This window comes from Gavia stellata, chromosome 15, assembly GCF_030936135.1.
Source record: "Gavia stellata isolate bGavSte3 chromosome 15, bGavSte3.hap2, whole genome shotgun sequence".
Lineage (NCBI taxonomy): Eukaryota > Metazoa > Chordata > Aves > Gaviiformes > Gaviidae > Gavia > Gavia stellata.
Genome location: NC_082608.1, coordinates 16,213,247 through 16,237,738, shown reverse-complemented (window position 1 = coordinate 16,237,738; position 24,492 = coordinate 16,213,247). Strand labels below are relative to the sequence as shown.

General features: G+C 37.2%; 1 protein-coding gene across 1 annotated transcript in view; it reads left to right on the top strand.

Moving 5' to 3' along the window:
- Positions 1 to 24,492, top strand: part of ADAMTS18 (ADAM metallopeptidase with thrombospondin type 1 motif 18) — a 78,939-nt gene that overhangs the window by 36,154 nt on the left and 18,293 nt on the right. Inside the window, exons 9-16 of the mRNA XM_059824872.1 lie at positions 2,522 to 2,659; positions 4,128 to 4,281; positions 5,311 to 5,406; positions 6,381 to 6,529; positions 13,205 to 13,377; positions 15,302 to 15,432; positions 15,569 to 15,692; positions 16,926 to 17,170. Of these exons, the coding sequence (XP_059680855.1) occupies positions 2,522 to 2,659; positions 4,128 to 4,281; positions 5,311 to 5,406; positions 6,381 to 6,529; positions 13,205 to 13,377; positions 15,302 to 15,432; positions 15,569 to 15,692; positions 16,926 to 17,170 (1,210 nt within the window). The remainder of the gene's footprint in view (positions 1 to 2,521; positions 2,660 to 4,127; positions 4,282 to 5,310; positions 5,407 to 6,380; positions 6,530 to 13,204; positions 13,378 to 15,301; positions 15,433 to 15,568; positions 15,693 to 16,925; positions 17,171 to 24,492) is intronic.

Genomic DNA, 24,492 nt, shown 5'->3' with positions numbered 1-24,492 from the left:
AGAACCTGCTGTCTCTCAAACAAAATCAGTCAAAATCTTCCATGGATCTTCAGCTATTCTCCGAATTGTTGAATTAAATCTAAAGAAGATTATTAGGTTTTGCTCTCCTGTTTTTTTCCTAAATCATTTTGAATTACTTTTTCACAACTTTTTGCATGGTTTTGATTGTCAGTTTTAACATAGTTCAAGCTGGAGTCTCTAACCACTGGCAGTATAGAAGCATAGTTTCTTTATGTGGTACAAACCTGAAATCAAGGATCAGCTAAAACATGGGCATAGGATCTTTATTTTGTGCAGCAACAGTACTGCACAGAGTATCTTTGAAAAGCAATGGCACTGTATTCTGCTGTTTGGTCAAGGCATGAATCCTTCCGATTCTGCATGACTGAATCAGGACTATTTAGTTTTCATTGTACAAATATGCTCTACAGTAGATACTATGACCTAGCGTCTACACGAGTTACCCTTTCACAGGTTTCTGTACATCTGAAGGGAAACAAGGAATTAAAGAATAATCCAACTACCAGTGAAGCCCGTGGGAACTGTGCCAACAATTTCAGTGGGACCCAATATGTAAAATATATATTGTTTGATCCTCCTGTCACACCAACGCAATTTCACTGACCTCAGTACATTTTTAGTGCCCTTTGATCAGTATTAGGAGACAATCAGGCCTATAGCTTATTTTTCAAGAATTATCCCCTTTGGTCTCTTAATGTCCTTCCTTCCTGTTTATTTTCTTATTTGCTTTGAGAGATTATGCTTGGAAATTTTTTAATGTTGTTTTTTTTTTCTTTTTCACCACTGCCTTTGATTCTCATATTATTCAGCCTTTCTTTGGTATACTACATTACTCCTGTCTAATAAAATGCATCTTATCTCCTGGAAGAAATCTGCCCCAGATACAAAATGTCTGTATTATCATTTGTTCATGCTGATGTTCCTGAGACTACCTAGTATATGATGTAAGACAACAGAACTTGGTCTCTGTGATACAGAGATTCCTGGTAGAAAAAAAACTGCGACAGCTATGGAGGTGCTGAGGTCCACTGTGAATATGTTAACCTAAGGATTTCACAGTAGGAGAGTATTGTATACGGTTTAGATCACACTGTGATCCACTGAGTAGCTTCAGTTGTTTTACATTTTTATGGTTTTCTTTAAGTAGTCTGTGTTTTTACCTGAAAGCTTAACAGTTCCTTTGGGAGTTCAGAGCCCATTGTGACAGTGGGTATATAAACTGTGGATTCTTTGGCTGCAATGCATGTGAACAAAGTTTTATAAAGGATTCTAAAATACTAGCTCAGTTGGGACTTTTTTTGTCCATCTATAGAAGGAGCCATATATTTTAGCAAGTTTGGAGCCTCATGCAGTACCTCTGATGAGCCTGCAATGATTTGTAACAGTAGAGAATTGAGTCCAGTCGCCAGCGTACTACAAAGTTGAAGTAACAGCTTATGAAATTTCTATTCAAAACACATTGAAATTCACAGATGTCCTGTACAGTGAGTAAATATAAAACAGTGAAAGGAAGAAACCTGAAAATTAGCTTTATTATAACCATAAGCGCCATAAAATTATCATTTTTAATGTGGTGTTTATTATTGCTTATTATTCTTTATATTAACCTAACACCTCTCCCAGTGAAAGCAGGGTTTCATGATGCTGCAGACTAAGCAAAGCACCCAATAAGAGACAGTATTCCCACTAAAAAGGTTACAGTCTCGACAAAGTGACAGTGTATAACAAAGGCGAGGAAAAGAAAGTGATTTGCCTGAGATAATTTAGCAAGTTAGTGGCCAAAATTAGAAAAAGAGTCATATTTTTATATTCATACCTTGTATTCTATTCATTCAATCCCACTTCTTTTGCTACAGATTGAATGCAGCTATGTAGTTCTTCCCTCCTATTAGGAGAACAGTTATGTTATATTCTTACAGCTGTGTAATACTGACATTTCCCTGGATTCTAATTTCCACGCCATTCATGTTAACAGGCATTATCGCTAGGCAAAGAAAGGCTCAGACTGCATGTGTGTTTTAAGCTGATAGATTTATAGGCAAGTACAAGTGTGACTGAACGAACATAAGGTCCACTACTTCCATCCGTCTCACCACAAAACATTCCTCCTTCAGGAAGGAGAAATGGTTAAACTGTAAAACTTCTGACACAGTCTGCAGCTCTGGTACTTACGTGCCAGTGTCTTGTCATTAGCTCACATTGCAGAGCTCCTGTGCATCACCAGCATGGGTCTTCCTTGAAACTTGACTATCTTTTTCTCATCAGACAAGTGTATGATGACAATAAAATTTGAATGCTGTTAATTGGAACTTGTTTCATACCTACAGTCATTTGTATGGCGCATATGTTTTCATCCCTTTGGAACGAAAGGGATGAATTCCACATTCCCTGTGGAGTTCAAGCATAGAACTGTTACCGAGAAAGTATTTCTTCTGCCCCAAATTGTGTCTTGCTTCTGATTAATCTGGATTTTCACTCTCACGCCTGGTTCTCTTTTCAGCTTTGGTATGATTCATGATGGAGAAGGAAATCCTTGTAGAAAAGCTGAGGGTAATATTATGTCTCCCACACTCACAGGAAACAATGGAGTGTTTTCTTGGTCTGTATGCAGCAGGCAGTATCTCAACAAATTTCTCAGGTAGGTCAGATGTATATCTGGGCCAGTGCCAGGGAATGTATCTTTAGTAACTGGGCTTGAACTCTTGAACAGACATAAAAATTACTTAAGTGTGAAATTCACCTCTTTTAAAATGTGCTCAAACCCATGTACTGTTTGAGCCCGCACACTTGGACTTATGAAGCGTATAGGTGGTATGGCATGTAAGTGTTTTTGTCCTGCCTTGTTTCAAAAGAATGAATTTCACCCTCCATGAATATCCTGCAGTAATGACTAGCGTATCATTCTTTCCCAGGCATTCCTATCAGCAGCTAGGTTTATTAGAGAATTAGTGGGAAGTGAACACAAAAGAGGGCAGACACAGTGGTCCCAAAGTCATTACAAAATGTAAATTAACATTAGTGGCCTTTCTCAGTGGAGTTTCTCTCTTGATCTAGCTCTTGTCATGAGTAAGGACATTTTACATTTTTCATATACTGTTTCTGGGGGAAAAAAAAGGAAAAAGAGAAAGATGCCAATTATTTCTCCAGCATGTTGGCATTACTCAGTGATGCTTTTAAAGCAACTGTTTTTCGGTGTATGTTTAATGTCATCAGAATTGCAGTCCTTTCCTGTACAACTTTCCTTTTATTTTGTTTGTCGTACATCGGTAGACTATACATGATTACTAAAAAATGTGTAAGCGGTACTAAGACCCAGATCCAATACAGGCATTTTAGATGTTAATTCCTCAGGGTGAGGATCAAGCACCTCGATAGTTCTATGGATCTGATCCTTGAATTCCAAGTTAGTATCTTACAGTAGTGGCCAGGAAAGGTGACAGAGTTCTGGTGTTTTTTTTCTGCTGCAATGATGCAACATATTCTGAGTACACAAGCAAATTGCAAACTAAAAAGTCACATAAGCCCTCCGACATGCAATACGGTCCAAGAGACTTACACTTGGAAGATAAAACCAGCATAGAGTGACCTTCTGTATACATGGGTTCTCAAGCATATATAAAGGGAAAAAAGTAGACCATAGGGTACCGTTGGTGTTAAGCTGGACACAGCCAACCCAGAGCACACAAGCTGCAGCAGCCTTCTGTTTGTCAATCCACACAAAGCGAATGCTGAAATGAGACTGTGCCTGTTGATTCTGTTGATTCCTGATTTTGGGAATCCATTTAAGGGAAAGAAGCAGACTACATCACCTTGCTCTTGGTTACACAGGAATAAAGGGAGGAAAAGAATTTGGCATCATTCTTTCTTGTTGTCACAACAGTCCCAAAGCCTGGAAATTCCTGCTTCCTTAAAACTTTGCAGGTCAGGCTACCAACAAGATGTCAAGATCTTTTGGCTCTGCAAGCAGATATTCTCATTTCAGTGCATACCTCTAAAGCTAGTTAAAGGTACTGTATACCATATTATGTGTTTTTGCTGGTCTGTAGCAAATTAAAATATTTTGATATAAAGATCATAGTCATGACTAATACACATTCTCATTATAGTACAGCTCAAGCTGCCTGCCTGATTGATGAACCTAAGCAAACAGGACAGTATAAATATCCTGACAAACTGCCAGGGCAGATCTATGATGCTGATACCCAGTGCAAATGGCAATTTGGAATGAAAGCAAAACTGTGCAACCTCAGCTTTGTAAAGGTACCTATTGATATACTTTTGAAAAGTTAAAATTACATTAGAGAACTGCAGTACACTAAATAAGTACAAGTAATACAGTGTTCTTCAGAGGCCTGGGCTATTTCTCTACCTTATCTTGCTTGGCAATTTGCTTTGAAGGTACTGGCCTCTTTTGAGGAATATCATAATCCCAGGGGAGTTTCAGAAGGAAATGTGTTTTTTCCAAGAGTCATAAGGAGTACAGTTGAATACGTAAGACTCATGAGCCCTTGTCTACTAAGGGAAATGAGCAGGCAGTGGAGTTTTGATCAAAACTTGCATTGGGTGTGGGGTAAGAAGAACTAAGTTTCTTGTGTTTTGTTTTACTCTTACGCATTGACAGCAAAGTCTGGAAAAGATCTATAGGGTTATTCTAGAAAAATAAAAATGTAACTTATACTCTTGATTTGTGATGAAGAATTAATTTAGATTAATCTGTTATTTTAGTGACTGCTACACTCCTTGCTGATCTCTTCAGAGAAGACATTTTATTAAATAATCTGGAGGGCTCATTCTGAAAAGAAATACTGTAATTTCTTTTACTTCTGTTCTCATCCTGGAGTATTTTGATTTATTTTATACTAACCACATTTATCAGGTGGTGGCAGCTGTGTTTATTCTACAGCTAATAAACAAAGAAGAGAGAGTGAACAGCACTGTGACGAGAATATGTTTCCAGATATCTCCTGTGTTTTAGAAAATCTAGTCTCTTCACAATATTGTAGTCACTGTAGACTTGATGAAACTTTAGCCTTGAACTTTTTAACACAGTTTTTGTTCTAGTAGAGTCTCACACTCAAAATAGTTTTAAAAAATGTATAGTGAAATGGTGCATAAACAAGGCAATATGGCTGTGCTATGAATCTTAAACCCTGGATTTTCTAAATTCAGAAAAGATTTTACTTATATGGCTTTTAAGGTAGGAAAGGTATGTATCATTTGTTACTCTTTCTCAATGCCAGCAAATAATGGGAATTATGAGTACTATAGTGAGTATTTCTTTCTTTTCAGGATATATGCAAATCTCTCTGGTGTCACAAAGTGGGTCATAGGTGCGAGACGAAGTTCATGCCAGCAGCGGAAGGAACAGCTTGTGGTATTAGTATGGTAAGTTGTTTTACAAATAGGACAATGTAATTTGAACTTGTTTTTAGACTGTATTGGGTCAAATACCAGCTCCTGTCAAAACCAGTTTTATCCAGATCCCTCCAGGTTTGCTATCACGGACTTGCAGAGTGCTCTGTAAGATTGCATTGTGATACATAGTCAGGACTGGTCTTCACAGTGGCACCTGTCTGATGGTAAGGAGTGATGCTTCCCCCATCAAGTTATGGAATAAGATAGCTGGCAAATCTAAATCAGGAAGAAAATCCATTAATTGTAACAGAAGTTAGATGAAAGCTTCAAATTCCACTCTGATATAAACAATCCTTAAGCCATAGTATTTGCTATACAGACTAAGGCCATCGTGCACATTATCATCAGTGATGACTACTAAAAGAGCATAGTTATTTGCTTTAGTTGAACCTTCAAATTTACACTCACTCATAGCTACCCAAAACATTTTCTTTTGCTGTAATATTTCTTCCAGTAGAATATTGTTTCGATTTTCAAGTTACTGGAAGTAACTTGAAAAGTTCTAATTTGCTTTTTCTCTTTGTGCAGTATTTCATAATTGAATAATAAAAGGGAGACATTTTAGCAGAATTTTAGCAGGCTATTTTTAAATTACATGGGAAGTTTTGAGGTTCTGACAACACCGGACCATGAATTAACATGGATTTTTTGGGGAAGAGTAAGCAAAAAAGATACTCTCTAAGAGAACAGTTTTGAAAATTTGTACCTCAGAGATCTTCAACTCAGAACTTCAACAAATTTTATTACATTGCTTATTTATACCATTGTGTGGGTCAATGTCCTACTTCAGAGTCCTTGTCCTACTGTGAACTATCTCATTGAGTTCAGTGGGTCACCTCATGTTTATTAGGGTTAAGCACTGGAGCTTTGAAATGTGGATTTTTTCTTTTTTGCATCTACTAGGTAACTAACTGATGGGGTATTTTTTGGCATTCTTTTGGCAGTGGTGTCGAAGAGGACAGTGTGTCAAATACGGTGATCATGGACCCAAGCCTGTAAATGGCCAATGGTCTGCCTGGTCTGAGTGGTCAGAGTGTACTCGCACTTGTGGAGGTGGGGTCACATATCAAGAAAGACACTGCAATAATCCAAAGTAAGACATAGATATGCAAAGGTATTATTTTTATACTAACTATTTAAGTTTTTAGCACCAAAAAAATAACAGAGTCCATTTCTGTAGGGAAATAGTATGTCTGAAAATGTTTCTAAGACCTTTCTTTCATGTCCAGTATGACCAGTCAGTAACTGAAGGACAGAAATACGTCCTGATACTAGAAAGTAGTGGCTGTCTGAAGACTGCTGGAGTGCTAGAACATCCACAGCCCAACCTTCTCAATTTATTTTGTGACACTACAGTTTATCAAATACCTGCAGAAGTAACGAAATGCCACACACACATATTCACACCTAATAATTTACAAGCAAGGGAAAAAGGTCTTAAAAGGTATTAAGACTTCTGATGACACCGTATTATCCAGGATAATAAACCAAAAATGTTTAAAGTCAATATCAAAATGGTTGTAGACAGATATCTTTGTATGTCAGTCATGTTCTTTGCATTCTTTTATGTTTCACAGGTCAGAATAAAGTTGCTGAACCCTAGAATTGTATGCTATCTCATGAAACATTTCTGGTATTTTCCTCTAGTGAATGTCTTATCACTGTAAATACTATTATTCCTTACAACACTATTTCAAAGTAGAGGTAAAGTGTTATCTGACCAGCATCTTTCCCAAGTACTCAATTCACTTCAACTTCCAAGAAAAAAGAATTTCACTGTTTTACTTCATACACAACTTCAACAGGCACAGACACATGTATTCTTCATTGCACACAATAAAAACAGCATTTAAACTGCAGTAATAAAAAACAGAGAAAATATGACACAGTTTATATGAGGCTGTAAAGAAGCCTCACACCTACTATACAGTGCTGCAGTAATAATACCCACGCTTCATATACTATGTTATAGGAAAATGTGAGTTAGTTAAAAGTCTTTATTACGCTCACTCAGTCAAGCCAATTTTTGCAGACCCATAGCAGAGCATTTTCTCAACCTTTTTTGTTTTTTCTCAGTGTATTTTGATAAATAAAATCACTTGGATAGTTTCCTTTATTAAACTATTTAGCAAGAGCATGCAGGGTCTCAATTACACGTCATACATATATTTTGGTCTTCCTACTTTGGTCCCTGTTTTGCCTGCTAAATTTGTATGTAAGACATTGTTCTTTGCATTTATTCATAAGCCTTCCCTTGCTCTCCCTATGTGATAGAAGAATGTCCAGTAATTGAAATGCTTCAGTTTGGTGCACTATTATAACTGATAATGATTTCAAATGGTCTTCAAGCAGAAGCTCTTTAACATGAAAGTTGTGTGTTACTGCAGCTTTATGTATTTAAAACTTGCATTCAGAGTGATCTGTCTGTTCTAATTAAAGTAAGACTTGATGCAAGACTTGATGTAACCAAGTAAGACTTGATACCAGAGCTGGATCGTGTTTATACTAAATTTAATTTTATTATATTAGTGATAATTCAGTTAGAGCAAAGAGAAGATACTATAAATCTCTCTCAGAGTTAGAGCGATGAAATGACAGGACTATAAATAAGCCATCCACGCAACAGTGTACAAATATCCAGGTAGCTGTATTTCCCATCACAGCACTTTTGTATATATGTGGAATCATTAGAAAAATGATACTATCCATTTTCAATGTTATACCACATGGAACGATTTACAACCTAGTCACTGTTCATTGTTCACCTCTAGAACTACACATAAGCAAAGAATAATGATTCCTTTCTTTTTGAACTTCTGAAATATATTTCAGATGTTTATATATTTCAGTACATGTATTTATATTATTTCATATGTAATATACTTATTTCACTTTTCCTAATCCAGATTTGTGTAGGAGCTAATGTTTATTTTGTTCAAAAGCTTGATAAATGATTCTGGATAGCAAAATTTTGAGAATGAGAAAGAATAAAATGTAATTCTATAAGAAATTAGGACAAGGGGTGTGGATCTCTGAAGAACTGACTGGCCTCTAAAATGAGGTTTTTAAATAAGTAGTCAATTTTTCAAAGTAACTGACTTCTTATGAACATTGAGGGAGATTTCTAGGTTTCCGGTGATTTTAAAGGTGACACATCTTATTAGGAGCTTAAAGACAGGTGAAGAACACAAATTCAGGCTGCTGCTTATGAAAATCTCATTACCCGTGTTTGTATGTGAAATTCTCCTCTCGCAAATAATATCCAACCAGTTCAATTCCCTTTCTCTTGAGAATTTTAAGACAGACCTTGTGACCACACCCAAACAGCTCTGGATATGGCTTCTGAATTACCACCTGAGTTATATACGATTTCATACTAACAAACACCTATGGAGGTCATCCGTAGAACACAGAACTATGCAGATTTGCTAAAGCCATTATGTTTCTGTAAATTGTCACAGTGTAATTTCATGGATCTGGTTTTCATACATCACAACAATTCACAATTGAGATACTTTTTCAAGATAGAAATAGATTACATAATTTAATAGTTTAGCTGGGAAAGAACCTGAAGAGTGCCCGAGAGATTTAAATTAATACCTAAATCATACTGCATCCTACCCACTTCACAATAGTGCATTGTTCAGTAAGAGTAGAATGGAGTTCTAGGCATGTATGCAATCAAAAGACTAAATCAAAATTGCTTGAACACGTCTTTTTCATCTTTTGTGTACAGTACCTGTAACAGTGGTTACAGACAATGCAGGTGTAAACTGATGCAAAGTAATGATGCCATTTAAAATAATAATTAAAAATGAAAACTGTGAAAGACCTTGTAGACCTTTCAAATTCATGCAGAATAAAATAGTCTAGCTTTGTGATGCTATCATAATATGGTCATAATATGAACAGAAATGTTCTCACTTGAATTTAAATGATTACAAAACACGAAAAAATAGAAGACCAGAATTTCAGAGGCTAATTTCCTTTGTAATGCATAAAATACTTTCCTTGATCAGATTAATTCCAGTATTTCTCACTCTGTGTTGCATTGCAGTGAATATCCATTTTGCTTTCATTGTTCATGAAGTCCACTCTTAAAAGGGTACTGCAGAATTAATTTAAACTACTCTTGTAGCATTTTAATATTTGAGTTTTATATGAAGTGGAGTATTTACATCTTTGCAGTTATACTCCTTTTACAAATCATTCTTTAGAGACTGTTTTTTTTGCTGGCCTTTCTCACCAGATTTCTCCCTTTTCCAATTATCCTCAGCAAGGCCTCAGCTCTAACAGCATCTATTCATGCAGGTATCTTTACGTATATATGTCAACACTGGGGAGGTACACAGATGGATGAAAAGTTTAGGTGATATCTGTATTAGGGACACTGTATCACTATAGAAATACTGGAATAACCTCTGTGAAAAGCATTCCATTGTAAGTGCAGTTATACTAACAGAGCTTCTGTAGGCAGTCAAACCAAACTCTATGGGTGGTATAAACGTCACCAATAAAAGTGTGATTTTGTCAGTATATATAATAGTATTTTCTCAGAAATTTGGGTTTGTAGATTTACATTTAGTTTCCTGCAAATTACTTAACTCCTACTGACATCTTGTTAGTAAAAAACAAAGGTGGGGAAGTTTCCATAATTCTCTGGCCAACAGTTTCAGTAATGGGAGTGTACTGTAATATTAAAATGCTGTAACAAAGCTGGGAAACAGAATGCCTCTTTCAGTGCTCCCTTAGTTTGGTGGAATTTTATACCATCCTCAAATGCAAGACTGTGGCTAGAAATCACGATCTAGCCATAAATAATTCTATTATATTGCTTGTTTGGTGGCATTTACTTGGAAGGAGGTTGCTTCTTTTCCTTACACTAAAGCAGATTTGTTCTCTGGGGCTGAAGGAGGTCGAAAATCATACATGTGCTCAAGCTGTAAAGAAAGTCTGTAGAGAATTGAGTAAGGACCCAACGGTTTGGCTGCCTTAACTCAAAGCTCTCACCAATTGCACAAAGTCAACATAAATACTCTCTGACTTCACTGGTGTTACATGTCCTCCCTGGCTTTCACAGACTGAATTGCCACCAACTAGGACAGAAAATCTGACTTTGTTTTAAGACCTTCACCGTTATACCCAGTGTCAGGGTAGCTAGTAGGTGACCTCAAGAATCATAGAATGGTTTGCGTTGGAAGAGACCTTAAAGATCATCTCGTTCCAACCCCCTGCCATTGGCAGGGACACCTTCTACTAGACCAGGGTGCTCAAAGACTCGTCCAACCTGGCCTTGAACACTTCCAGGGTTGGGGCATCCATAACTTCTCTGGGCAACCTGTTCCACTGCCTCACCACCCTCATGGTGAAGAATTTCTGCCTTATACCTAATCTAAATCTACCCTCTTTCAGTTTAAAGCCATTACCCCTTGTCCTATCACTACATACCCTTGTAAAAAGTCCCTCTCCAGCTTTCTTGTAGGTCCCCTTCAGGTACTGGAAGGCTGATGTAAGGTCTTCCTGGAGCCTTCTCTTCTGCAGGCTGAACAACCCCAACTCTCTCAGCCTGTCTTCAGAAAAGTCGATGGAAGTTGTTTTTTTTCCACAACACATTTTGCTGGTACTTTAATCATAGAATCATAGAATCATTTAGGTTGGAAAAGACCTTTAAGATCATCAAGTCCAACTGTAAACCTAACCCTGCTAAGTCCACCACTAAACCATGTCCCTAAGTGCCTCATCCACACGTCTTTTAAATACCTCCAAGGATGGTGACTCCACCACCTCCCTGGGCAGCCTGTTCCAATGCCTGACAACCCTTTGAGTGAAGAAGTTTTTCCTAATATCCAGCCTGAACCTCCCCTGGCACAACTTGCGGCCATTTCCTCTTGTCCTGTCACTTATCACTTGGGAGAAGAGACCGACACCCACCTCTCTACAACCTCCTTCCAGGTAGTTGTAGAGAGTGATAAGGTCTCCCCTCAGCCTCCTCTTCTCCAGACTGAACAACCCCAGCTCTCTCAACTGCTCCTCATCAGACTTGTGCTCCAGACCCCTCACCAGCTTCATTGCCCTTCTCTGGACACGTTCCAGCACCTCAATGTCCTTCTTGTAGTGAGGGGCCCAAAACTGAACACAGTATTCGAGGTGCAGCCTCACCAGTGCCGAGTACAGGGGGACCATCACCTCCCTACTCCTGCTGGCCACACTATTTCTGATACAGGCCAGCATGCCGTTGGCCTTCTTGGCCACCTGGGCACACTGCTGGCTCATATTCTCACATATTAATGCAGTTTTAAATAGAGTAGCAGGTGGGTTTCCACCTCTCCCTTTGAAAGACTGTTTTGTAGTCTAGAGTTCTGGAAAAGTCAAATATTCTGTACATTCAAAGCTGATTCAAAACATAAACCAAGCTCCAGCTTGATTAGAGGGTTAGACATGTGAAGATTAAAATTTATAATAAAGCAAAGAGAAAAAGCACCTGGATTTTCTCAGCCATGTTGCACCAAGCTGTCTCCATATTACTCCAGTCAGATGCGTGTCAAGAAAAGTTGCGTGCAATCATTGATATGGGGAATAGTTATAACATAGTGTTTAGGCATTTAAACAAACAAGTAAAATTATACTTGTTGCAACTGTAACTTTTATACTATTATTAATAATTATTATTATTAGTTAATATTATTATTCATTATCTTTTATATTATTCTAATTTTTTTCCTTAATGTGTTTGTAACATGGGCAAGCTGTCCACTGAAAGATCATAGCTTGTCTTCCAAGTACGTACATTCCCTAATTTTTAAAAATCATTATATAAATGTACGCAAGTGCAGCATTGTTACCTTTTTTTTCACTTGATGCAAGAAATTGTATAGTAAGACAAACAGTTCTTAGAATTTGGTGTTTTGAAGATTTGGCTCAGTACTTGCAGATGTATATCTGAGCATTGTGAAGATGAAAAAATAGCATCAGTAAATTCCTATATAGATCCATAAGGAATACAAAAGTGAGTGAATACATTTCTCAGCAGCTTGTGAGACCTCTCAGTCACTTCAAAAAGAGCAAGTCTTACATTTTACATTGTTTTACAGTCATGTGCATAGACCAAATAGTTAAAAACTATTATTCTGATAACATAAGATGCTAGCAAAGTAATAGAAAATGCTGTTTTCATTCTGGCCAAAATGAAGGGAAATGCCCAGGTAAGGTTTGCTGAAATGAATGTGACATGTTTAAAGTTCTCCATGAATTCCAACATTTTCCTAAAGCAAGACAACTGTGCACAGTTCTTGTTTCCTTTGACTATTTAAAAGCACATTTTTTCAAAATGATTTACAAAACAAACGAACAACCAAATGTAATTATTCATTCTGTTTATGTTTGATCAGTGTTATGTTATCTTTTATTAACTCTTATTGTGATAGGTAATTCTTTGCACATGTTCATTCCTGGGTTACAGCACAGTAAAAACAGCTATATAACAAGATTGAAACCAGTCAATACAAAATAGCCCTATAAATTTAAATTAGTGAAAACACGACTCACCTCTAGATGGTTGCATCTTTGCTGAGTTTGCAGTGATCCAAGTAGATAATTCATGGCAACTGCTTTGCTTGGTTTTAGGAACCATGAAAATTAATGGCCCGTACAAGAAATACTCATCTCCTAAGACAATACGTCCTCTCAGTTTCTCTCTTAATACACATGTAACGTGCCAATCACACAAAAAGTAGGTTTTGCAAAAGAATTTCTTTTTCTTTTTTTTTAGGCCACAGTATGGAGGCAAATTCTGCCAAGGTTCCAGCCGTATTTATCAACTTTGTAATAATCAGCCATGTCCAGCAAATAGTTTGGACTTCCGTGCCCAGCAGTGTGCAGAATACAACAGCAAACCTTTCCGGGGATGGTTCTACAAATGGAAGCCGTATACTAAAGTGGAAGGTAATTATGCCACAGCTCTGATGGACAAAGGCAATTGCAGGAAGCGAGCTGTAAGCTGTAATTCATCCATATTCTCTGGGCAAATATCACCCTGATGTAGGCAAACAGAAATTCAGTTGGCTTATTGGAGATGTGTTTGCTTTCTAGCATAGTCAAATCCGGCCTCCTGTGTGATACTGCCTGTATGAACATGCAGAACTGATTTTGGTTGTGAATTTAAATCTTTGTCCTTAGCATGACTCCCTGGCTGTTGCTACCCCCCTCTTTCACTTTATATTACATATCTGTTAGTGTAAAAACAAAACAAAACAATTTCCATGGATTTGTCAGCATGGGAAATGTGAGCTCCCACAATAACACTACCAGAAGCTTCCTTCCTTTGGAATGTTCTCAGATTTCGAAATGTAACAATAAATCAACCTTTTGACTTTTCTGCTGGTATAGTCCCATGGGAATTGGAAAAACAAACAATGTACTGGCATACATTTTTTTAAGTCATCTTTTAGTAAGAGATCTTTATGAAGTTCAGGACTCAATAACTGCTTCTTGTCTTTTGTACAAGCAAAGTTTATTTTTACTTTACGCATCTTAATTTTGCAAATAGTTTGACTCTATTCATTTTTATCAGAGACAACAAATATTTTCTGCAGTTTGAAAGCACAGTTTGTAGCTGCATTTGCTACTGCTTGAATAAAAGTGGCTGGATTATGTCCCATTGTAGCTGCTTTGTTTAGCACCTGTACAAATTTGCTTTTGATACTAATAAATGTATAATTACATATATACACACATACATGTAACTTTCATTCATAGCCTGATTATATTTTCTTCAAAAGACTCTGCAGACATTTTCGTGGGTATTTAGAAACCTATGTCCTAACAGCCATTGTGAACCTAGGAAAGATGAAATATGATTTCACAGCATGTAACAATGGATGTTGTATAATAGGGAGAGTAATACATCTTGTTTAACAGAAATTACAGTAGCCTACATTGGTTTTAAAAGTAGGGGCTGTGTAAATAGGAGCTTAAAATTAGGGATAAAGGGCATAATTTTCAAAAGCAAGACGTCCCCATGTGACTCTGAACTTGAAAATGCCTGTCCTTACTCCTTTCATTGCTTTTCAATATCTCCCCCAAGGTGTCCATTTAAAGTCCTGAAAACATGATCTGGTTTTCAAAATTGCTACAGATGCCTTGCCTCTGTAGAAAGTACTATTGAAAATCCAGCTGCTTACTTAAGAATAAAAGGATACTATTTTGAATCCAATTTCATGTTCTTCAAAATTTTGTTATGCTGCTTTATTTGTGTATTTCAGCAATTGTGACAATATTTACAATTGCATGACTGGTTTTGTCTATGTAGAATTAATCAGCCCTTTATAAGCATAACATACCATCCATGTATAAGAAGAAATTTGATTGACAATGGTTGGGATTTTTTAGAGGAAAAGCACTTTTGTTAGGGGATAATGTGGCCCTAGTCCTAGCTTTCAGCTGAACTGATCATTTATGCCACCTTATATCTTTTTCAAATTTTAACTAAAAATTAAATAAAATTATTACAATCTCCCATTTCTCTTAATAAAAAATGAAATTTGAAACTGTGAACCAATGGAACTGAAGTCAGGGCCGCATCAGCAGAGCTAATGCAACGTACATGTTTTCACACTGGTTTTGAATTCTTAATTCTAAGTGTGGACAGTCAAACCCACATGTTCTTCTAAAATAGCATAATGTAAGCTACTGTATTTGGCTATATTTCTGCCCATCTTGGGGTCCTAATATGTCACCACACACAATTAATCCTTGTAGCTTTTCATCTAGGATGCAGGAAGAAACAATAGCAGGGTGCTTTTTTTAAAAAAAAACCTGTGCTGCAGGTCTGCATTCTTGTCTTGTTTTTTGGTTTTTTTTCCCCCAGAGGAAGATAGATGTAAATTGTACTGCACAGCTGAAGACTTTGACTTTTTCTTTGCAATGTCCAGCAAAGTGAAGGATGGAACTCTGTGTTCTCCAAATAAATATGATGTGTGCATTGATGGAATATGTGAAGTAAGATAAAATTAAGTTTCTTACAATCCTAATGTCTATTTTTTTAAAGTGGGCAAATTACTCCTTTATGGAAAATGCATCTGTTTCTTCAAATTCCCTTGTGTTTGAGTCCTTCACTTGTGCCTTTTGGTTGCAGCAAGTAGGGTGTGATCATGGACTTGGTTCCAAAGCTGTATTGGATGCTTGTGGAGTTTGTAAAGGAGATAATTCAACGTGCAAGTTCTTTAAAGGCCAATACTTGATCCAGCACAAAGCTAATGGTAAGGAAAGCTGTTCCACATGATCATCAACTCATTGCTCTGCTGTATCCCCATGTAATATATATGACTCCTTGCTCATTAGGGCAGTGGCTGAAAGTCCAGATGTGAACTGAAAATCACTGGGAGAGTGAGAGGAGAGTTCACATTTCTCCTGTTTCTTGGTAACAAGAAAGCTATGAGCATAAGTCTTGGTTAGTTAATTTGCAAGCACTCCTCTTGTTTCTTAAGCCACATTTTCCCTTTACGTGTGAATTTCCTTTTAAAAGAGATTTTAGGATTCAAGCAAGTGAAAAAAATAGCTGTCAACAGCTCTGACTGGAATGGGACTGTAGAAGATATAAAAAGCGCTACACAGCATAATGCCAAACATGACAGTATTTCCATGTCCATTTTCAAACTAAGTTGACGGGAAGCTGTCCAGCTGAGTCAATGGATGATCCAGTCACTGGGAGGTGGACTGTTCTTTAGTGGACTGTCACAGGCTCCTTGTGAAATAATCTCACTATGCCTCAGTTTCTCAGGCATAAAATGCAGATAATATTTCTTTTCCCACAGGGGTATTTTGAGGATCCATTTACTGTTAATCATAAGACATGTCAATACAACAGTAATATACACCAGGAAATTGTTTAGGATATAGTAATACAGAGATACAATGCTAGAAAACTAATCTAAACTGAATCCTCTGCAAAATTAGCTGTGTGCAGTGCGTGTTGGAGATTGTCAGCGGTGTCTCATCTGACTGTAGAATAAGTGAGATTTCTACATGCTCAGAGTGCAATGGGTTACAGCAGGGAGATCCAGTGGTATACAGGGCTTTGTGAAAGCTCTCTGCATCCCAGTGCATCTCACCTCAAAAACCTTGTCCATGATGGAAGTAGTACGTTCCAACTGCTGCAGGGAACTACAAGGAAAACATGGTAAACCAATCACGGTGAAACCACCATTAATCTGTTCTGCATTTTTCTAAGGTGAACTTGCTTTTTCTTGTCTTTAATCACAAAGAAAAATTCCAAGAATTGAAATACCTCTGAGTTACTCTGATTACAGGCTGCATAGGGGGTTTAAAAACAGAACTGGTTTCTCCTTGTGAAAACAGAGTAACTTCGGTGGATCAGAACAGCTGTCTTCAATATCTTTTAAACTGCAAAAATTGCAAATTGGCTCAAAAATGATAAGCCATCTCTATCTGTATTACAACTGCAAAAATGTTGCTTACTTCTTTCATTTCAGACTACTATGCCGTGGTCACTATTCCAGCAGGAGCGCGCAGCATACAGCTCCATGAAATGCAAATCTCCACCAGCTACCTTGCAGTGCGCAACCTCAGTAAAAAGTATTATCTAACAGGAGACTGGACAATTGACTGGCCAGGAAAATTCTCTTTTGCTGGAACAGTTTTTGATTATCAACGCTCTTTTAACCATCCAGAGAGTCTATATGCAGCAGGACCAACTAATGAGACGCTGGTCTTTGAAGTAAGCTTTCTTCTGTTTATTCTTTGCTTGATGTCTATTACAGAATTAGTAACGACAGCTTTAGCTCTGCACTGTAGCTCTCAGTGAGATTAAAGAATAGCGTTGAGTCACGATAGTATTCAGACATAATTGTGTGGTCATGCTAGATTGAAAGGCCTTTCACCAGTTTATCAAGGTCTGAAGTTTAGTAAACTGTCACAAATTCAGTGAAAAGGAAGGTGCATAGAACACACCATATAGCATTATTTCTCAGTTGCTGCACAATGGTAACAGAGATTATAAACGTATCCCATAAATGGTATACAATAAAATTCAGTGATGTGAAAACTAAATCTAACATCATAGCAAGGCTTAATGGTAACAGTTTCAAATAATGCTTCTGAAACTGCAGGTGCATGTAGCCATTTTTACATCTACCCTGGGACAAGGATGGTCAAAGTACCACACACAGGCTCCTGTGTAATTTCTGTTGATTCAGTTTTATTGGTGATAGCATCTAAAATAATGAAGTTTATACATGTTTATCTCCCAGTCAAATTTGTACCACCTACTCCGTCTGCCAGATGACTTGTGTTGAAACTGTATTTAGTAGAAAGTAAATTTGGTACTTTTATGGTTTGTTCCAGTGTTACAATTTTGAAATTGGCCACTAATAGTTCTGTTCTAAGAAAAATCTCTTTCTGCATTAGGTTACTTTACTAGATTTTCTTTCAAAATGCATCAGAACATCTGAGGGTCAATTTCTGGCTGAATCACCAAAGTCTTTACTCTCTGTTAGCTACGTTAGTTTGCCTGCTTTGTTAGAATGCTCTAGCAAATCCTTGGCTGTGTAATTCATCTGTTATGTCTGTGTTGATGAATCCTTCCCTGTGAGAAGGAAGGAGCCCTCCCCAGAAGGGATTCAATTCCTTCCCACACCTTCCAGCAATACTCTGGTCAGCTCACTATCAAACGCATAGCTTTCTCTGGCGTGCACCTGGGGAGCATGCGAGCGAGTGCTGTACCCTTTCTCTGAGGCAGCGATCTGTGGTTCTTCGTCCCATCATACAACACCGTAACTGAAAACTGCTTTCTGCAGAACTTTAGCAGGAGCGGTTAGCTGAGAACGCTGCACCCCGTCTCCCTTACACAGCTTGGTTCTGTTAAACTAAGAAACACAGTAAGTATAGACTGTAACATGAAATATATTCTTCAAGGATTATTTAAACTTTCACAACTGTTCAGTAAAGTTTTTATTTGGAATACTGAAGAGCCTTACTGCTATTCGTACTGATTGAGTAATGAACGTATCTTTAAGAACCACTGAAGTTCATGGACCATGAACACATGTTAAAGTACTTTAGGATGAACACATGTTTTAGAACAGACAGTTTGACATGGGCTAAGGGCATGCATTTTCACAAATTACTATCACAGTTTGCAATGCCTTTTTAAAACATTTTTTCTCAGTTGAAGAATTTTCATTTTGGGTGTGTATGTTAATAGGGATGCTTTAGTCCAAGGAAGAGTTTGGTCTACAAGTTACAGACATGCTTCCCTGTCTGCAAATCACCTCCAAAATAGCCTTACACCAAAGAAACAAGCAAACTTATAAATACTATGAAATGTTAAGCTGAACTCTCAGGAATCTTATTTGTCATAATACAAAGTAAATTGAACTGTATTATTATAGAGCTAAAGTATGAATAATAAATTGCCTGCAAGATGACTTACTTGGCTGCATATTGTGCACATACTTTGCAGAACAAAGATTAAAGAAAAAAATTTTAATGCCAAATAACACTTCTATTTTCATCCTATCAAATTATGCTAAACAGTTTTATTAAGATTTAACATTTAACTGGAGGCTATTGCTCCTATGAGAGCTTATTTAAACTTCCCTTGTATTTTTATTGAAATACCTACACCACTGGCATTGGTAACTAGGGATTCTAATGACTGAAAATGTTACAGTTACGTATTCCCCAATTTTATATATATATATCTGTGAATTGTAGTTAAGATTTTTTTTCCTTTCAGTAATTTAAGCAACATTCCACAAGCTGAATTCTGAAAAAAACCACAAAACTTTGTGTTCAGAGATCTGCATCATTTATGATTTACCAATAACTCTAAGCAGCAAAAATGCTCATGAAAACTAAAGAAATAAGCTTTTATGAGAAAACACACATATTGCTGAAGATCTGTTTGCAGCAGTAATAATGAAACGAATCCTACTTCAACTATAAATACCAGAAACTGATAGAAGGCTGAAAAAAGGAATGTTTAAGTATACTACATTGTAGCTTTTTAAAAAATTTTCTCTCTTCTGTAATTTTCAAAGAAACATACAAAAAAAGCCCTGCCAGCAATTTTCTATCCAATTAAGTTGATCTTCAGCCAGGTAAGGCTTTCCAGGGTTTGGACCTCAACTTCTTCCTGTAATGTTTAGATATTTTTTTCTTCATTTTTTAATTAGGTTGTATTCGAAAGAAATTTCTTATTTTCTAGATTAGTTCTTTTCCCAGAAGAATTCAGTGCAAGCCCTTGTAAAAATGCGCACTGCAGGTATTGAGAAATTGAGTAAGTTGCATGCATAAATACAGGAAATTTTATTATTCAGGTGGGCAGACAATGTAAAGTTTTGTAGGTGTATTTATTGCCATTCCACTATGATCTGAAAGACAGATTAACACAGCTTGCACCTATTTAATTTTGTAGTCATAGTTTTGCTAGACGTTTGTGGGGTGACTCAAATGGTCCAGGTTTTCGACTGCGTTTCTGAATGCAAATCAGCTTGCATGTAGCCAGAAAGTTCAGGTTACTCACGTCCTCTGAGCAGCATTCACAGGAGACGATGGGACCAGCGCTATCCAGGTATGGGTCCAGACAGGTCTGGCAAGTCTGTGCTCAAGGCAATCACTTCCTTTGAAATGCAGTCATTCTCCAAAATATTTTCTTGAAAGAGACACCTGAAGCATGTATTAAGAGAGAAGGAGGAAACCCAAATAAGAAAAAAATCTTAAAATTCCCTATTGTCTTGCATATCACAAGTTCAGCCTTGCAGTTCTACAAAACATTTTGTATTTATATCTTATTGTACAGTATGTTCCTATGCATCTATTTTTCTGTAAGGTTTTTCAATAGTTAAGCTGAGCATGTATCATTTAAGTAGACTTTGCAGTCCTAAACACTATTCAGAAATGGATAAGAGACAAGAAAAAGACTGATAAAGTGCTTTTCTTATTTACCCTGGAATGTCACAAAAAAAAATAAAGACATATATATTTACATATATTATATGTATGTAATTATGGGAACGAGTCATACCAAAGAAGACAAAGGGCAGTGAATGCGTAATTTAACTAGGTTGTGGGAGAAAAAATACAAACTATAGTGGCCAAATATTTTCTGAGGAGGAGGAGAACATTGTGAGATGAATGTGGAATTAAATGTGCAGGACTCGCATCTCCTGAGCACAACTACTGGAAGTGTAAATGCATGATGAAATTTTAGAACTCATCAGAACCCTTTCTGGATTGTTCAAGAATTAATTTCACAGATGGAGGGAAGGCAAAAAGCAGTAAACCAGTGCCCTTCAGAATTTGTGTATCTGCATCCTTCTGAAGTTAGTATTATTGATACTTTGATGATTGTGGGTTTGTAGAAACCGATTAAAGCTGAAATGAAAAATATTCATTCATTCAGAAGGCAGTTCCCAAAATGGTCAGATTCAGGTTAGATGAAATAACAGACAATGGTGAAAGGGGTAGAAATATGATAGTTAAATGATAATCTAGGATCAGAAATTAATAACAGATTTTAAAAATACAGTTTCTGTAGCATAATTGTCTCATCTTAAATGGAAACATGCTGGAATTTTTTTTTAATGTAGCTGAATATATTCAGCTCATTTATCTGGCATTTGGTCATAGGTAATCTAAGGTCAGCACTTTCAATTTAAAGACCTTGTCAGTGTTTTTCTGTTAACTGAAAAATATTTAACTTGAGGAGAAACAAACAGTAAATTCATCATTCATTTATCCAGCCTTGCAAATAAGGGCTGCCAGTGGGCATCACTAACTGCTGAAAATGCTTTCCAGAAGAGGCTAGCAGAGCACAGGGGACATTGCCATCACAGGGCTCCATCAATACAGAACTTATATGAGGTTGAAATACTCAGTCACCCTCCACGACTGACTCGAATTATGGGAAAGATTCTGAAAGGGCAAAAGTAAGTGAACTGTTATACAGGCATGAAAAGTATTACAAGACCAGGGATTGATAAACTAACTTAAAAACATGAGAGTTCAGTCATTTGGTTTTCCATTCTATCAATAAACGGACAAAGAATTGACTGATTCGAGAAGTCAAATACGATTTGAAAAAGCACTGTAAGGTTTTTCAGGAGGTGATAGGATCAGTATCCTCACTGAAATGTACCTCAAACTTGGTGAAATGATGAATCAAGAAGTTGTGAAATCTTTGTGAAAAATGATAGTTTATTTTGCCAGCAGTAAGTTAACAGATGGAAAGGATGCTTTGCAAAGAGGCAGACATTCACGGGAAGAGAAGGTGAATGGAGCTTCAAGGCAGGAGTATGTCTAATTAAAACCAGTAAATCACTTCCTCTTTATCAATAGGGGAAAAAAAGAGAAAGGAGGCCAGGTGGAATGACTTTACTGATGATCTAGCTGCCACTGGGAGAAAGCCAAGTTGCAGTTATAAAGCATTACATTTATTATTAGCTACTAGATGATAAATTTGTACTGATTTCCCCTAAAGAGAAAGTAAGCTAAAGAGAGCTAAGATGTGCTTATAAGATGCAGATGTTGATTCAATACAATGGATAAAAGGGTTCTCCTTTAGGCAGGACAGATTAGCTGGACAGTATCCCTGAAGAGTGTACATTTAGCATGTGAACAGTAAAAAAAATGGAGACACAATAACAACAGAAGATAAATTTGAAACAGCTGAAGTAGAAATGAGATCATACAGGTCCTTTCAAGGATACTTTTTTTTTTTTTCCTTTTAATGACCTTAGTGGACTTTCTTGCAAAACAATAGTTTGTCATAAGCTTTTAGTTAAGATTGGGTTTAAAGTGACTTTAGAAATATTGAATAGATAAAACCCCTTTTGTTTTAAAGTTTGGCTTAAGTAACCAATAGGTAATTCTTCCTTTACTGGTGCTTTCCAAACAGGTGTTCTCTCTCTTTCCTTTGAAGCTCCTGGTGTTGGCCACTGTCAAGGAGCGCATCCAATAACTGCCCATTCAAGACAACGGTCCTGTTTTAAAACTTGTTTTAAAAAGTTTTCCACCAGCATCATATGCTGCATGCTTAGATATATCCTACTGAAACGAGAGTAAATTCGTGAAGTCAATGGCATTAATCTTGATTAAACAGAGAAATCAGAATCTGGCTTAAGATGTTGGATGTTACAATATTTATTAAACAGCATGTAGATTCACAGTGGATGAAAACTGCAGATCTCAAAAGCATAACACAGCTAGGCACTGGTCTTCCACACAGACAAACTTCTCCATCTGCCCTTATTGGTGTAAGTGATGGCTCACTGCAGATAGCTCAACTCTGTTACATCCACCTAAAAAAATTATCAAAGACTTACAGAGTATGGGAGTGACCCAGGAAATGTAGATGCAATTTGAAGACTCAGATCAAAGCTACCATGTACGCTGGGATTCAAAGTTTGGGCTCATGCCCATTTTGTAAATTATGCACATGCAGAATGAGTAAAGATGAAAATACATGAAGCACATATGGGTAAACAGTAGCTATTCCTTTACCTGGCTTTTTCTCTATGCTCAGCTTCACTCTGTAAGTGATTTGTAAATGTCTACTAGTCCTTCACAGAGATAATGAGTCTTTTTTTCAGCTTGTCACATGCCAGGCATTGGTATGCTTTCCTATACATTGGACAGAATATTGTGGAAGAAAGAGGAGTTTATCTTGTGTAAATTAATCTCTTTTAATTCAGTGTGCTGCAAGTAACTTCACATACACATCTTACAATAAAAAACACTGGAAAAACACAGAGTCAATCATAACAAAGCAATGTTGATAGGCTCTTTGAAAATTTGACCTGCAAAATGGAGTATTATATTGGAAACTTAGGATAGCCATGGGAAAAAAAATAATCTCAAACAAAGGAGCAGATGCACAGCTAGTTTAGAACATTTATTGGTTTAGCTTTGAAATCAAAATTAGCAGCAAAAGGAAAAGGTTCTTTACTCAGGAGAATTCAATTTATCCATTGTTTTAACATTTTGTGCCCTAAGCGAAAGCCACAGTTCTTTTTCTTCAGAATAGATCTGGCAGATTCCAGCCATAGAGTCTGTGGTTTTCGAACTCAAGAAGCTGTAAATTTTATAACTCTGCGCCCTGTGGTCAGAGCTGCTAAGTGTTGTGTCTGAAGTCAGGTGGTTGGTGTGTTAAAGGTAGACGTTAAACAGTTCTATTGAGGAACTGGAAATGTTTAAGGAGGTTGTTTGCCAGCTGTAAATTTGGGAGCAAATGCCAGTTGGCTGAAAAGATGCTGGAATGCATCCAGTTAAGTAGACTAGCACTGGAGGTCTTTCCAAATTTGTAGGTCTGATAACTTGGCTGTATATGCAGACTTCAGTTATTGGGTTGTTAAAGAAGGGCTTTATAATGAATGTTTGAAAATACGATAGAAAACTTTATATATGCTCATTACTTTGGCAAAATTGCAACTTTGCAATAGTATTGCATTCCTGATGAAAACTTGGTTGAACATTATACATTCTATACTATTTTTCAGCTGAATGCCAGGAACTTTAAAGTATATGGTTTTGTGCCCTGCAATATTTTGGCTCCAATACTTTTCCAGAGTTTGATTTTGCCCTTTTTCTACATAGCTGGGATGATACAGGAGGAAAGAGACCTGACTGTGCTGCAGCTCTTGCTCTGTAAACATTCCCTCTTGTAGTCTGCGGGTGGGAAGGGGCTCTAGCGTTGGCTGCCGGCCAGGAATCGCAGAGGAAGTTCACTTCACCTGCCTATTACAACTGCGTCCACCTTCCAGTGCGCACGAAGGGGGTGTAGCCCAAGGTCTTAAAAGGTGTTTGGCCCAGCTTGCCTGGCGTGCAGGGTTCACCCCACAGGCACTCACTCAGCTGGGGGCTGTGAGTTTCTTACATCATTGTGTCGTTGTTCTCTGAAGTGATAGGTACTAACATGTCTTGTTCTAACTCGTCCGGGATCATTTCTGCTTCATTCCCTTCACTTTGTTGAAGCACCAGAAGAATATTGCTCTAACAGGAGTAAAACCGGTTGCCACTTTCACCTTCTCATCCTCCCTC